The sequence below is a fragment of the Carya illinoinensis genome, chromosome 2 (genome assembly GCF_018687715.1).
Source record: "Carya illinoinensis cultivar Pawnee chromosome 2, C.illinoinensisPawnee_v1, whole genome shotgun sequence".
NCBI lineage: Eukaryota > Viridiplantae > Streptophyta > Magnoliopsida > Fagales > Juglandaceae > Carya > Carya illinoinensis.
Window position 1 is genome coordinate 4,762,501 of NC_056753.1, and position 16,452 is coordinate 4,778,952.

Here is a 16,452-nt window from a genome sequence, read left to right on the forward strand (position 1 = left end):
TGTAGATGAATGCAAGATTAATTCTGCTTGCCGCATTCTGATGTAGTGGAATCTTTAGACAAAGAAATATGTCAAATTGAAGTATGATTTTGAATTAAAGGTTAAACAAGTCCTGAGAAACTGAGAAAGATATGATGGCTGGGACTTGATTAGGGGACATTGTTGTTTGATGCTATGCTCCATGCATTGTGAAATTTTATATGTCACCTCACTTCATCTTTTGTATGTAAAAAGGAAGGAGCAACAACGGATGAGATTGACAGATTGCCAAAGTACAAATTCCGGAAGATAGGTGATGTTGACAAAGTTGATGGTGAAATTCAAGAGTCGTTCAGAGGAAAGATGACTGAATGTAACACTGACACTCCCATTGAACGTGTTCTGTCCCAAGAGGATGCTGTAAGTTACAATTTATGGTTGTATAACTTTTTTTTTCCTGAACATTTATTGTATTTCATCCTTGAAAATGCTCTGCATATGTTGAAAGGTGCTGGACTTATATAAGACATGCCTGGGACCCAAACTTACACTAATGCATTTGTATAACCCAAGTGCAAAATGAGTCTGAATAGTTGATGTCAAAACAACCATCTCCTATTGGGGAAACTTTCTATCTGGAATTGACCTTTTGATGCTAATTTTTTGTGTAAATCATAGGAGTGTTGTATCTGCCTTTCTGCCTACGATGACGGAACAGAACTGCGCGAACTTCCTTGCAATCACCATTTCCACTGCACCTGCATAGACAAGTGGCTACACATTAATGCCACTTGCCCTCTGTGCAAATTCAACATATTGAAGTCTGTAAACCAAAGTGGTGAAGAGGCATAGAAGAAAAAAAGTTCAACAACTAAGTGCTGATTTTCTAACGTCTGCATATATCTCATGCAAACATTGGCATGCAATCAGCAACCCCCGGACCAGAACTTGCTTGCTCCAATTGACACTTTCAGGATGGGTTCTTCTGCTAGCTGATGTATACTCGGTTATTGTAGTGTTATACTTTTTAGACAATTCTAAGGTTCTACTTGGCCACTGAGAATTCTCAGATGAGAATTTTGAGTTTTAAGATTAAATATTAAAATATTATATTTTAATATTATTATTGTATTGGAATTTGAAAAAGTTAAGAAAAAGTTAAATTGTTTATTATATTTTATATGAAAATTTGAGAAAGTTGTAATGATGAGATGAGAATTTTATGTTTGAGATAAAAATTCCTTAAGGCCAAGCAGAACCTAAGTCGTCTGTAATGTATATGGGTTTCCGAAGCTATGCCTACCAATCTAGTAGGTTTCCATGATAATTGTAATAATAGTTTTTCTTTTGATTTTTCATGTTTTTCTGTTTGGGACCTTCCTCAGGATAAGTATTACAGTAGACTAAAAAAAGAAAGAATGATAAAAAGAGGAGCTCAGATGCGCAATTTGTAGTCTTGACAGATCATACGAAGGTGATGGACCCAACCATCACGGTAGCGCGCAGATTCATCATGGCTCAGTGCACCAGCCGGGAATCGAACCCGGGTCTGTACCGTGGCAGGGTACTATTCTACCACTAGACCACTGGTGCCTTTTGACTTCTCATCCGCCCGTATTAATATATGACATTCTAAGATAGATGAAAATTTTATGTAACAGTCCAATCCAGTCCCGTTTTAAACAAAATTTAATACTTAAACAATATATATTAGTTTTATATTTTAGATTACGTATGGTTACCTCCTTAAATTGATACATTTAGGGTTTTATAGATTCTGGTTCCATTTTTTCGATTTTAATATATTAAATATATTAGTATTGCTAATGTATTTATTAAAAGAAATATATTTATAATTTATTATGTAATAAAATGTATTTAATATATATATTTTATATCTAAAACATTATGATCAAATAAATATTTATGTTTAAGATTAAAATGTTATATTACAAATTATAATATATTATTTCATACATAATTATATATATTATATATATAATATTAAAAATTAATAAAATATATATAATAGATGAATCGGTCTCGCCAAGTCTAGTCCAGTGTTGGAAAACTTAAAATCGATTCCGGACTAGATTTAAACTATTTTTAAAATGAAGGAACCGATTTCGGATCGAATCAGTCAAAAACTGATTGGACATAACCAACCAGTCTAGACCGGTTTTCCTGTCTATTTTTACACCCCTAGATAAAATAGAGGGGGGAGTCTAGCTAGAATGGTGCTTTTGATATTTGATTCAACTTGTGGATAGTAGTCTCATGGTATATGAGTAGTGCTAAATACAATCATAAGTTATACAAGTACTGCTCATTCCTTTAGACAAAAAGTAGTGTCTACTATTAAAAAATTAATTTTTTTTATATAAGTATCATATTTACTCATTTTTTTTAAAATGAATGCATAGGGCTTTTATATTTTATGACTGCAAATATCTTTTTTCTTGTATAAACATACCACTTCATTAAAAGTAACATTATAAAACTACCCTTTATTGTATATTGAATTGTAAGATAACTATAAATGAGTGGTAAGTAAATCATTTTCAATTTCTTCTTTTCCTATAAAGAATATTTAAAAGAGAATCAAGGCACTAATAAATTGATGGAAATGGAAACATATATGAATCCTTTGGCATAATAAATTAATCCTATTATACATATTATATTATATTTCTTAAAAAAAGATGGTGCTATTCATTTTGGATTTTATTATCCCTTACCTATATTACATTTCAAGTGTTAAGTTGCTTGATTGACTTATAAAATTATGAGACATGCTATATAACAACCTCACACTCAACACATTAGAATTTTTGAAGTGTAAAATAAAAGATGATAAAATAGTAAAATCACATATTTAAATAGTGTGAAAAAGTGTGAGGCTGACATTCAAAAATTTTCTAAAATTATTTAAAACAAATGTGATTAAAGCTGACAAGTTTTTAAATAAACAATAACATTACTCATTTCTTAATGGAGCCAAGTCTGGAATCATGTATATCTACTATCTACTATATATATAAAGCGGCAATGTAGGAGAAAATATGAGAGATTTTTATTTTGTTTTACACATTTTTATTCTCATTTTGCCCCTGTTTGTAACTTTTATTTTCATTTCTAGTTTTTTCTGTGCATATTCTTGCCCCTCCTTTTATAATGATACTTCCATTTTGTCCATTATTATTTTCCTGTTTCACCCCTAACTTTATAACCAAATTCAATATCCTCTATTATTGCTTTTGCTTTGCCGACTATGTAATATTGTCTCTACATTTCTTAACTCTTTATCCCTTCCTCTCACCCACTGAAAGCTTGAAAGAAGCTTTGTCTTTTTTTCAAAAGCACAATCTGAGTTAAAATAGGAAATAAAAGGAACAAGGATATGGGTGCAATAGTTTTCGTCTAACATTTTTTTTTTATTTTTTTTTGGCCTATACATGCATTTTAGAATCACCATTATGATGTGAACCCCAATCGACTCGCTTTGAGACCCAACAACAATATTGGAAAAACAAACCCAAGAACGCCAAACTCAAGTCTATGGATGGAGAATTTAGACCCGTTGAGAACTCGTTTCAAGAACCTAGATTATATCAAAATCTAGACCCGTTGAAATCCCGTCTCAAGAACCCAAATTACGAGGAGGAACGCCACAAAGGTTGTGATTTACCTTTGATAAGTTCAGGAGTTCAATTAAGAACAAGAGGAGAAAACTCACTCACAATTAAAATTCGAAATAAAATAATGTCTGCCTTGAAATGGCTGATTACATCCTTTAAATACCCTCCCCCAAAACATGATAAAACCCTACACTAAAATTTGAGACCCTTTCTCTCAAAAATGCCCTTTGTGAACAGTAGCCGCGTGTACTGTAGCGTGAACAGTGTCATGCTACAGTACTTCTAAACCCTAGTTCAACTAAGTAAGACATATGTGGGTTAAGCATCCTCAAGCCCACTTATTCAAAACTAATAATAAAAATCCTTTAAACAAATTGAAAGCCTTAATATCTAAAGGTCATATTTCTAAGTCAAGTCTTCCACAGCTTGGATCAAGTGGATCAAAGCTGGTTCTTCTTCTTTCAAGCCCATCTTGAGTGTTGGGCTCTTGCTAGCTTCTTCCCAAGTGGTTTGTACTAATCCTTGCATTGCTTCCTTGATCTTTTTGGCTCTCGATCTTGTAATTGGTCCATCTGGAACTTGCAAAGGATCTTTAAGAGTAGGCCTGCCTTGGTTCCCATCATTCCCCCTCTCCTCAAAAGGATTCGACCTTGAATCTTCACCTACGTCAAAAGGAGAAAGATCAGAAACATTGAAGGTAGCAGACACATTATACTCACCTGGGAGATCCACTTTATAGGCATTGTCATTAATTTTCTCAAGGATTTGGAAAGGTCCATCTCCTCGAGGATGCAACTTAGTCCTCCGATGAGCTGGGAATCTTTCTTTGCGCATGTGAACCCAAACCCAATTTCCAGGTTCAAAGATGACACGCCTTCGCCCTTTATTGGCTTGGGAAGCAACTCTTTCATTCTTTTGCGCAATTTGAAGCCGTACCCTCTCATGAGTGACTTCACCAACTCCGCATTCTTTTGTCCATCCAAGCTACTCCTGCCATCAACCGGTAAAGGCATCAAATCTAAAGGGGTAAGCGGATTGAATCCATAAACAATTTCAAAAGGAGAATATGAAGTAGTAGTATGCATGGTCCTATTATATGCAAACTCTATGAATGGCAAACAATCCTCCCAAGTTTTTAAATTCTTATGAACAACAGTGCGTAAAAGCTGAGTTAAGGTCCTATTAACTACTTCAGTTTGACCATCAGTCTGCGGATGACAAGTAGTGGAAAATAAGAGCTTGGTACCCAATTTCTCCCACAACACCTTCCAAAAGTAGCTAAGGAATTTAACATCCCTATCAGAAACAATACTCCTGGGAACACCATGGAGTCGCACTATCTCCCTGAAAAACAAGTCAGCTATGTTTGTGGCATCATCTGTTTTAGGGCATGGAATGAAATGTGCCATTTTACTAAATCTATCCACAACCACAAAAATAGAATCTCTACCCCTTTTGGTCCTAGGTAGCCCCAAAACAAAGTCCATAGATATGTCGACCCATGGTTCACTAGGAACGGGTAAGGGTGTATACAACCCATGTGGCAACACTTTAGATTTGACCTTCCTACATGTAATGCACCTGCCACAAATGCGAGTGACATCTCTCTTCATCTTAGGCCAAAAGAAATGTTCATGCAAAATATCCAAAGTCTTCTTGACACCAAAGTGTCCCATTAATCCACCACCATGTGCCTCACGCACTAGTAATTCACGTATAGAACAACCTGGCACACAAAGTTTGTTTTCTTTAAACAAGTAACCCTCATGCTTGTAAAACTTACCAAATGCCACCTTATCACATGCCACGTACACATTAGAGAAGTCAGCATCATCGGCATATAGGTCTTTCACATATTCAAACCCAAGCATCTTAGCACTCATAGAAGTAAGAAGTACATACCTTCGAGATAAAGCATCAGCAACAATGTTCTCCTTACCTTGCTTGTAACAGATGACATATGGAAATGTCTCAATGTATTCCATCCAACGAGCATGCATTTTATTCAATTTACCTTGACCCTTGAGATGCTTTAATGATTCATGATCGGTGTGGATCACAAATTCCCTAGGCCATAGGTAGTGCTGCCAAGTCTCCAATGCACGAACAAGAGCATAAAGCTCTTTGTCATAAGTAGGGTACTTGAGTGAGGCCCCACTTAACTTTTCACTGAAGAAAGCTATGGGCCGCCTATCCTGCATCAAAACAGCTCCAATCCCTATACCTGAGGCATCACATTCAATCTCAAAAGCTTTGTTAAAATCAGGTAATGCTAGCACAGGTGCAGAGCACAACCTTTCTTTAATGGTGGCAAAAGCATTCTCTTGACTACCCCCCCAATGAAACCCAACATTCTTTTTAATGACTTCAGTGAGTGGTGCAGCAATGGTGCTAAAATCTTTAACAAAACGCCGATAAAAACTAGCTAAACCATGAAAGCTTCTTACCTCAGTGATACTCTTTGGCGTTGGCCACTCCTTGATGGCCTTGACTTTCTCTTCATCCACCTCAATACCCTTTGTACTAACAACATATCCAAGAAAAACAACTCTTTCCATGCAAAAGGTACATTTCTTGAAATTAGCATACAACTTTTCACATCTCAACACATCAAACACATATCTCAAATGCTCAATATGCTCATTTAAGTCCTTGCTGTACACTAGGATATCATCAAAATACACAACCACAAACTTGCCAATGAATGCACGTAGGACATGGTTCATCAATCTCATGAAAGTACTGGGCGCATTTGTAAGTCCAAATGGCATAACCAACCATTCATAAAGGCCATACTTAGTCTTAAAAGCAGTTTTCCATTCATCACCCTCTTTCATTCTAATTTGATGGTACCCACTTTTAAGATCAATTTTACTAAAAATACAAGAGCCATGCAATTCATCAAGCATATCATCTAATCTAGGAATGGGATGCCGATACTTTACCGTAATATTGTTGACCGCCCTGCAATCAACACACATTCTCCACGTCCCATCCTTCTTTGGCACTAATAGCACTGGTACTGCACATGGGCTCATGCTCTCCCTCACGTACCCCTTGCTCATCAAGTCCTCAACTTGCCTCTGAAGTTCATTTGTCTCCTCTGGATTACTCCTATAGGCTGGTCGGTTTGGAATAGCAGCTCCAGGTACAAAATCAATCTGATGCTCAATGCCTCTAATGGGTGGCAACTCATTAGGCATCTCCTCTGGGAATACATCATCAAACTCCTGCAACAAGGAAATAGCCAAACTAGGAAGAGACTGGTGAGTGTCATCAAGAGTAAGATAAGACTCTTTATAGACAAGAAAAATCATAGGGCGATCTGCGAAGAAAGCCCTCTTAACCTCACTCTCTCTGGCATAGAAACTCACTTTTGTCTTTCCTTTTCTCTCTGCAAACTCTCTTTCTTTTTTCTCTCGTGGCTCTACTCTTTTGTCTCTACTCTCAACCACATCTCTACTTTCTTTTTCACTCTTTTTGTTGTGCTCATTTTCACTATCACTCTTTCTTTTCTGCTCAATCTCTTTTTCACTCATTCTTTTTTGATCACTCTCATTTTCACTCTTTCTTTTTTGATCACTCGCATTTTCACTCTTTCTTTTCTGAGCAACCTCACTTTTCAGTTTCAATTGGTCTTCATAGACCTGACTTGGAGTTAAAGGAGCAAGCTTGATTGTTTTACCCTCCTTTACAAAGCTGTACATGTTTTTGAACCCATCATGTGTCACCCTCCTATCATATTGCCACGGCCTCCCCAACAAAATATGGCCAGCATGCATAGGCACAACATCACAAAGCACCTCATCCTGATACCTTCCAATTGAAAAAGGAACTAACACTTGTCTATCCACCCTAACTTCCCCACAATCATTCAACCACTGCAATTTGTATGGTCTAGAGTGTTTTAAGGTTGGTAAATTCAATTTCTCAACCAAAGTAGTGCTAGCCACATTAGTACAACTCCCTCCATCAATAATCATACTACATACGTTGCTGTTGACGTGACATCTAGTATGGAAAATGTTCTCTCTCTGTTGCTCGGCATCATCCACCTTAATGTGTGTGTTGAGAGCACGCCTAGCAACAAGAGACTCACTCACAGCATATATCACTCCTTCGTCATCACTAGCATCAACCAACTCGGGCACTCCATCACGATCATCCTCACTCTCAGTCATCACCTCCCCATTGTCACGCATAATCATCACTCGCCTATTTGGACATTGAGAAGCAATGTGCCCTGAACCCAAACACTTAAAACATTTAATATCTCTATTCCTTGAAGGTTGAGATTCTACCTTGGCTTTGCTGCTAGGTCCCTCATCTTTGCCCTTAGGTGGTTCGATCTTTCTCTTTGCTTCAGCAGGATCATTCCTATCCCACTTTGATTTCCAAGTAGTGCTAGGAACCGAAGTGTACCTTGCTGTCCCTTTTCTCTTTAATTGCCTCTCCACCTTCATAGCCATGTGCACCATGTCCTCTATCTCCACATAATGTTGCAATTCAACCACATTGGCTATATCTCTATTCAAACCACTCAAAAATCTAGCCATGGTGGCCTCCCGGTCCTCCTCTACATTAGCCCGAATCATAGCCACCTCCATCTCCTTATGGTAATCCTCCACACTCCTAGACTCCTGTGTAAGATTTTGGAGCTTTTGATAAAGGTCCCTATAGTAGTGACTAGGTACAAATCTCCGCCTCATGAGAGCTTTCAACTCTTCCCATGTCTCTATAGGCCTCTCATGATTCCGCCTCCTAGTAGTCACTAATTGATCCCACCAAATAATAGCATAATCAGTGAATTCAATTACTGCCAACTTTACTTTCTTCTCCTCAGAGTAATTATGACAATCAAATACCAAATCTATTTTTTTCTCCCATTCTAGATAAACCTCTGGGTCAGTTCTACCTTGGAAAGATGGTATTGTCATTTTGATACTCCCCAAGTCTCTATCGACACCATCCCGACCCCCTAGGTTCCCCTCAAATCCTCTTTCACGCCTAACTCCTCTATGTCTACCCAACCCAATTTAAGATGTTAGGTCTTCCTCATCCTCATCATCTCCTTCATTCTCATATGCATTTTCAACCCTAGGCTCACGTCGCCTCCGATTTCTCCCACCTTGCAAATTTCTAATCTCTGCTTGTTGTTGATTCATCCTATCCTCCATTTGTCCCAATAGCATGTTCATCCGCTCAAACTGTTGTTGCATGGCTTGCAACACAAATGAGTTATCTGCTATCCCCTTGGGTGATGAGCCACTGCGGTGAGACATTGTAATGTGCAGCAAAAAGAAAATGTTAGCAGAAAAAAAAGGACCTCACACGCTCCCTTACGTGTTTACACTCAAATGATGGCACTCCACTCGTGTTTCACTCTGAATTGGCTTTTTTTTTTTTTCGATAATAATCTCACACTCTCTTGCCTTTTACCTCTAGTTTTCCCACTCAAGTTCTTTCAAAACTAATTGAACTCAATCAAGACAAAGCAACCTTGTTTAATCCCAACTAGCAATTAGATCCAAGAAACAAGAACAAGAGAACACGAAAGGAAAGAAACGACACGAGAATCACGGAAATTATACGAATGGAAGAGTGACTGTAACACAAGATACCAACTATAATGAAGGATGCACAACCCCCATGATGAAAGGCTCAAGAAAAAAATTTTTGGATTTTTCTACACCTCTTTTTTTTTTTTTTTTTTGGACGATTTTTTTTTCTTTTCCTTTCTTTTCTTTTCTTTTCCTTTCCTTTCCTTTCTTTTCTTTTCTTTTCCTTTCCTTTCCTTTCCTTTCTTTTCTTTTCTTTTCTTTTCTTTTCTCAACAATTCATCCACAAACAGAAATATTCAATTGGGATAATCAAACAATTGAATTCAAACATATAAAAAATGACAAGGAAAAAGAAGGGAATCAATGAAACCCTACAAATTTCAAACCCTAGATGGTGCAAATTTTGGCAGCCTAAGGAAAAACGAATTTCTGCACCTTTTTTTTTTTTTGGAACCTTAGAACATTGAAGCCCTAGAATTTACGATGCAATAAATAAAAGATAGAATCAGACCTGATTGGAAACCTTGCTCTGAATACCAAATGATGTGAATCCCAATCGACTCGCTTTGAGACCCAACAACAATATTGGAAAAACAAACCCAAGAACGCCAAACTCAAGTCTATGGATGGAGAATTTAGACCCGTTGAGAACTTGTTTCAAGAACCTAGATTATATCAAAATCTAGACCCGTTGAAATCCCGTCTCAAGAACCCAAATTACGAGGAGGAACGCCACAAAGGTTGTGATTTACCTTTGATAAGTTCAGGAGTTCAATTAAGAACAAGAGGAGAAAACTCACTCACAATTAAAATTCGAAATAAAATAATGTCTGCCTTGAAATGGCTGATTACATCCTTTAAATACCCTCCCCCAAAACATGATAAAACCCTACACTAAAATTTGAGACCCTTTCTCTCAAAAATGCCCTTTGTGAACAGTAGCCGCGTGAACAGTGTCATGCTACAGTACTTCTAAACCCTAGTTCAACTAAGTAAGACATATGTGGGTTAAGCATCCTCAAGCCCACTTATTCAAAACTAATAATAAAAATCCTTTAAACAAATTGAAAGCCTTAATATCTAAAGGTCATATTTCTAAGTCAAGTCTTCCACAGCTTGGATCAAGTGGATTAAAGCTGGTTCTTCTTCTTTCAAGCCCATCTTGAGTGTTGGACTCTTGCTAGCTTCTTCCCAAGTGGTTTGTACTAATCCTTGCATTGCTTCCTTGATTTTTTTGGCTCTCGATCTTGTAATTGGCCCATCTGGAACTTGCAAAGGATCTTTAAGAGTAGGCCTGCCTTGGTTCCCATCACATTACATCCCTCCAATTCACCAGCTTCAATTTCTAGAATATATCTTTCCTCTCACTTCCACAACCTTCCTATTTTGTATATATCCTCTTCCACTTCCATGTTCTAGTGTCTTTTTACTCAGATCAAACACTTCCACGTCCAACTTCCACCGCCTTCGTAATTTTTCTAAATCCTCTTTCATTTACCGCTTGACTAAATTTCTAGAAGATCAAATACTTCCACCGCCTTCATCTTCTCTATAAATCACATTTCTACTTCCATTCAAAATTAGATCCAAGAGAAGCTCAACCTCACTTAGCCCCATCATGCCATCAACCACCCATGTGAGCCACTATTTACACCTTGCAACCAACATCAAAAATACAACATCAGACGAGCTGTCCAACCAAGAAAAATAAAATAAAAGATTTTGGACCAATCAGGGAATGGCTCATAGATGGCAAGAGAGTAGAGAAATTATTGGTGGTCTTGATAATTTTCTTTACAATTGAACAAGTGGGAGGAATCGCCTTGGCTGACGTTGGATGGCGTGGTACAGTGGCGCAGAAGGTGGCAGCAAGGGTTTTCAAACTCTAATTGGATATGAGTTTCCATGTGAGAGAGGGTGGCCGATGGTGATATGGAGAGAGAGATATAGAGGAGACCTACTGGTGGCTTCGTATAATGTGGTAGGTGAATAAGGTGGAGGCTTCAGCTACGGTGGTTAGCAGCAGAAGGTTGCAGAGCCTTGCGAAGGGAGCCATTCATAGAGGCCATGAATTGTTTAAGGAAGAAGAAAAAGTTCGATGACAACTAAAGGGGGGAAGTGCCAAGACAAGGTGTGGCAATGGCGTGGCTGTGGAGGCACAATGGCGGTAGAGATAAGTTGGCTGAGAGAGAGAAATGGTGAGCTTTATTTCTTGTAAGAGAGAGAATCAACAAGAGAGAGGTGTGAGAGAGTGAGTTTGAGAGGGGTAGAGAGACACGAGAAAGAAAAAAATCAAGGAGGGAAGAACCTACGAGAAGGAAAGGGTTGGAAGAAGAAAAAGAAAAAGAAAATAAGAGAGAGACAGAGAGAGAGAGTCAAAGATAATAGTTATAGGTAATGGAGTCAATGTATTTTCAACAACTTCTTTCTGTGTCTCAGACTTCTATGTGTACAAATTTTTTCGTGTTCTTTTTTATCAGGAAATGGGCATTGAGCTTGTAAAATTTTATGTCCCCACTAAACCAAAATCACAAGACGTGCAAATTTTGCTTCAATTATTTTAATGAGTTTTGTTCTTGAAAACATAAGAGCCTGAATCAACACATGGGCCTGCATCCCCTCATGTTTTGTCCTGTCTAAAATTTTCATCTAAGGGTTCAAATTCTTTTTGAATGACTCTTGTGCCCTAATACATTATCTTTCTTTGAGTTTTGCTACATACAAATACAGTTGCGCACTAATCTGTGTACCAATACTGATTTATTCATACTTAAAATTTAAATTAACACTATTTTCAATAAAATCTACTTTTTGACCAATCACATCACATTGATGCACAGATTAGTGCACAATTGTGCTTGCAACTATATTTTTCCTCTTTCTTTTAGGTTTTATGTTTGTGTTTTTGGGAGCTTCCTTGCATTTAAATTTCGCCTTTTTGGCTATTTATAATATTTTTTTTAAAGTTATCGATAATTATTGTGAATGATGTGATTTAAATATGTTTATATAAAGGAAAATGATAGTATGATTTCTCATTTTAACCATTCATATATTTGTTTTTATTTTTATTTTTTATTTAATAATTAAAAAAGAAATTATTAGTATATTCATAAGAGAGTTACTTATGAACTATTTTGCATACAGTGGTTGCTCATTCATAACAACTATGGTCTGGTTGTGCATACTCTGATCTATTATGAACTGTTTTGCATGCTGGGCTTCTCAATCATAACAATTGTGGTCTGGTTGTGCATACTTTGGTCTGTTATGAACTATTTTGCATACTCTACTGCTCATTCATAACAACTATGGTCTGTTAATGACATACTCTGGTCTCTTATGCATTGCAGGTTTACTTGGTTTTGTTTGAGTTGTTGGTGCATGGCTCCACGTGAGCCATTTTTTGGAGAAACTCCATTTTCTTTGAAATAGCCATTTTTGATACTTCTAGTGATGTTTGGTGTTAAATGGGTGGGTGGGACTCATAGTTTGTTGTTTTCAAACTTTTTGATTACAAATTTTTCTCATGTACTTCTTATTCCTTTGGTTTTCATTAGCATTTTCATTCGTCATTGATCTTCTGTAGGGTCTTATTTGTTTTGATTTAGGTAAGGGTTGGATAAATAATGAATTTTAAAATTATAGCCGGGGTAAATGTTCTTTTTTAATACTTTGCTCAAAGGATAATCATCTGTTATGCTCATTGAAGTGGCAGGAGAAGTTAGTTTAATGTAATGTCGGTACGGTTTTGTGTATTTTGGATGAACTATGGGTTGATTAACCATTGCGTTTCAGTGTCCTCAAGATTGATTAGCTGCCTCCTTGATATCTTTTTCTCTCCATCCTTTTAGGTGCAAGGTATGCACTCTGATGTTGTGACTTTGCCAAAGGCTTGCATATGGCAAGAGGCTTCATAGATTGTTGGTGAAGAAGGATTCAGAGCTTTTTGGAAGGGGAATCTAGTTACAATTGCTCATCGTCTACCTTATTTTCTATCATTTTTTATGCATATGAGCACTATAAAAAGGTTGGTAGAAACAAGCATATATATGTCTGTCTCTGTCTATGTTTGTGATCCATTGTTATCAGGAAATTGCTTCTAATCATGCCTTTATGCCTTGGTCAATGACTAAATTGTATTTAACGTGATACAACTACTAAAGATGATTCCAGGATTGGAGAGCAGAAGAAAAAATATGGGTACGGATATTTGTGTACATTTTATAGCTGGTGGTTTAGCAGGAATAACAGCTGCTTCAGTTTCTTTGGTATACTCAAGAATAAGTTGTGGGGGTAGGGGGAGAGAAGCACAAGGTCTAAAGTGGAGTGAATTTGTTAGTTTATGAACTTGTTTGTACTGGTTTGATACTGAAATGTGAAAGAATTGATGGTTGAAGAACTGGAAATGTTGGTGGAATGTTATTGTAGGCTACGGAATTGTAGGCCTTTGTATTATAGGTTGATGTTATGAAATGTTATTATTAATCTTTCTTTCATATGTTATTTCTCCAAAAGGAAATTATTCCAGGAAGCTATGAGTGTATTTGCAAAAGGAAACTTCCATGTCAATAGCACAAAAATTTTAAAACTGATTCTATAGTTGAGAAATAATAATTTTAAGTAAAAGATAAATTATTAATTAATATATGGAGTGTATTTATAAAATATTTTAAAAAATTATTATTTAAATATATAATATTATATTATTATTTGGACTTTAAAATATCTAATCCAATGTGGGTCACTATTTCCGTTAGTTTAGACCTTAGCTAAAAACTCAAATTTTAGTCAAAATTTAGACTAGGCAATGCCATTGCCTAATGCTCTTGGCCGATGGAATGGGGATGGAAGTGGGCAGTTTGTACAAAAAAAATAATAATAATAATAATGGCATTACTCATAATATTTATAATAAGATATTTCATTCCCTGCAATATTTTATTCTGTTCAATTTTAGATTGTATAAATATTAAATTTATTTATTTTATTGCTTATTATTTTTAATATGTTAATGTAGTTTTATTTAACAAATATTACTATGCAATTATTTTGTTTTTTTCTTTTAACTTATTTTTTAGACAGCTGTGTCAAAACAAACTGGACATGCTCTTAATCAATTATATAAGTGAAACAACATGATAAATGTTCGAAATCTTTTTTTGTTAAAATTTTCCATTATTATAATTACATGCTTAAATACAACCTTGGCTTGTATATAAACGCCATAGTTTTTTTTTTTAGTTAGGTTTTGTTTAAATTTTGTAAATTTATGACATGTTTCAGATTTGTTTAAATTTCTTTATTTACTATTTATTTATTATTTACTATAATTTATTTATTTACTTTGTCAGCTAGGCATACGTGCAATGCGCGTTAACCCTTACTACTTACTATTATATATATAAAGGATAATACTTACGCCACGCTGACCATTTTTTTATTTTTTCTTTTTTAATGATTAAGAAAAAATTGTTTAAAATTATTATAAATTTTTTATATATTTTTAAATATTTAAAAGTATTAAAAAATAATTTTAAAAAAAAATCTAGAGCCAAGCGGTGGCTCTAGCATGACTCATATATAAATGCCAAAATAGGAGGAATAGTGTTTTGTTTGACACTTTTTTATTTCAAATGGGCTTTGGTACATACAGTCGGCAAATACAGTCAGCGTGCAGTCGGCTGTACGGAATGAATAAAAAAAAATTATAATTTTTTTTTTATATTCAGGGGGACCTACATGAATATAAAAAAGTTATAAAAATAATTTTTTTTTTCATGTAGGTCCCGTATCAATTCACTTTTTTACAGCCGACTGCACGCCGACTGCATCTGCCGACTGCAAAAAGTATTTCTCTTTTTATTTTATTACCTCTTTGCCTCCAGTTTTATTTTTTCTGACGGTTTTGCCCCTAATTTTTCATTTATATTCCCTTTCTGTCCTTCACCTCTGTTACGTTCTGCTCCATTTTATACGGTTTTGCCCTTATATTTTTATTTTTTTAAAATTTTTTATGCGTTGGTTCCCTTTTTAATCTTGTGTTTTGATTACGTATTTACGGTTTCGCCCATTTATTTTGACGTTTTCTTTTTAACTGCTTCCACCGAATGACTATAACTGTAAAATCATTTATTTGTTATAAAAAATATCCTTATCCTTTGGTATGTTTATCCTAGATTCTAATTGCCACTTACTATAAAAGTTTTCGTCTTCTTCAATTTATACAGTTCCATCTTTCTCCATCTTCTTCTTATTAAATCCTCTTTATTTTCACTGTTTTTTCTTTCACCGCCTTCACTGAATGCCTATATTTGTAAAATGACATTTTTTATTAATTCCATGAATTCTTTTTGGATGATTTGCTTACATGCTGTTTTTGCCTCTTATATCTTGTATTTTGTATTTGCCTTAGCACATATAAATGATTATTGGTATGCTAAGATCTGAAGAACATAGAAACTATTAATTATTTTATTATTTAAACCAAAAAAAAAAAAAATTCCAAGAATGAAGATTAAAAAAAAGGTGAACAAATTGAATGAAAGAATCAAACTTCTTTGAACCAAAGTCTTCCATACAGTGTTAGACCATATGCAAGAAATTATGCTTCATATCGACCAACAAAAATCATAGAATAACATGTATATCTAACAATAAAAAATAAAGAGTAGTGCTAGGCTGCCGAGCAATAATCGTTGGGCGTGCAGCCTAGCATAAATGTTCTTTTTTTTCCTTGTCATATTTTTTTACATATTTAAATATTTTTAAAAAATAAAAAAATATATCAATATACTAAAAATAACTTCATTCATCATTAATTAAAAAGAATTAACTAATGAGTGGTCAAATGTAACGGTAAGATTGGGATGATGGTAGCTTTATTCTTAATGTTTTACTTAGACAAGTGTGGGGGTGCTATATTATTTTGTTATTATTATTTAATAACTTTTTAATATTTCATTTTTTTTGTCTTAATAATAGCAAAGAAAAAGTTTATGAAAATTTTTAAAATAAATTAAGATAATCTGATTTTGATTTTTAAACTAAGAGTTAAACAACCTTTTTGAGGCAATGATAAAATTATAATGTTAATTTTTTTTTATTCATATTTATAAATAACAGCAGGGTGACGTATAAATTATGTTAAATTGGGCATGGGCATACTTGCCCTTACTAGTAGTAAACTATAACATGGATAGATGCTTTAGCCATTCTTCCAAAAAAAAAAAAAAAAAAATGCTTTAGCCAAAAAATTAATTATATATGCTTTA

At 35.1% G+C, this 16,452-nt stretch overlaps 1 protein-coding gene and 2 non-coding genes across 4 annotated transcripts in view; 1 reads left to right on the top strand and 2 right to left on the bottom strand.

Annotated features, from left to right (window-relative positions):
- The window catches only part of LOC122298170 (E3 ubiquitin-protein ligase At1g63170-like), a 3,893-nt gene extending 2,556 nt beyond the window's left edge, over window positions 1–1,337 (top strand). Inside the window, exons 4-6 of one of the 2 annotated variants that reach the window (XR_006239236.1) lie at window positions 235–399; window positions 658–1,021; window positions 1,244–1,337. Coding sequence is in view for 1 of the 2 variants with exons in the window: in XM_043108071.1 (XP_042964005.1) it covers window positions 235–399; window positions 658–831 (339 nt within the window). In the remaining variant the exon portion in view is untranslated. Of the gene's footprint in view, window positions 1–234; window positions 400–657; window positions 1,126–1,243 lie in introns of those variants that run through there. The other variant, XM_043108071.1, reaches the window with a different exon arrangement.
- Window positions 1,338–1,410: 73 nt separating this feature from the next.
- On the bottom strand, window positions 1,411–1,499 carry LOC122302099. Its single transcript, XR_006240344.1, has one exon. It is a non-coding gene; the product is annotated as a small nucleolar RNA snoR114 (small nucleolar RNA).
- Window positions 1,500–1,501: 2 nt separating this feature from the next.
- TRNAG-GCC lies at window positions 1,502–1,572 on the bottom strand. Its single transcript has one exon. It is a non-coding gene; the product is annotated as a tRNA-Gly (tRNA).
- Between the last annotated feature and the right edge of the window lie 14,880 nt (window positions 1,573–16,452).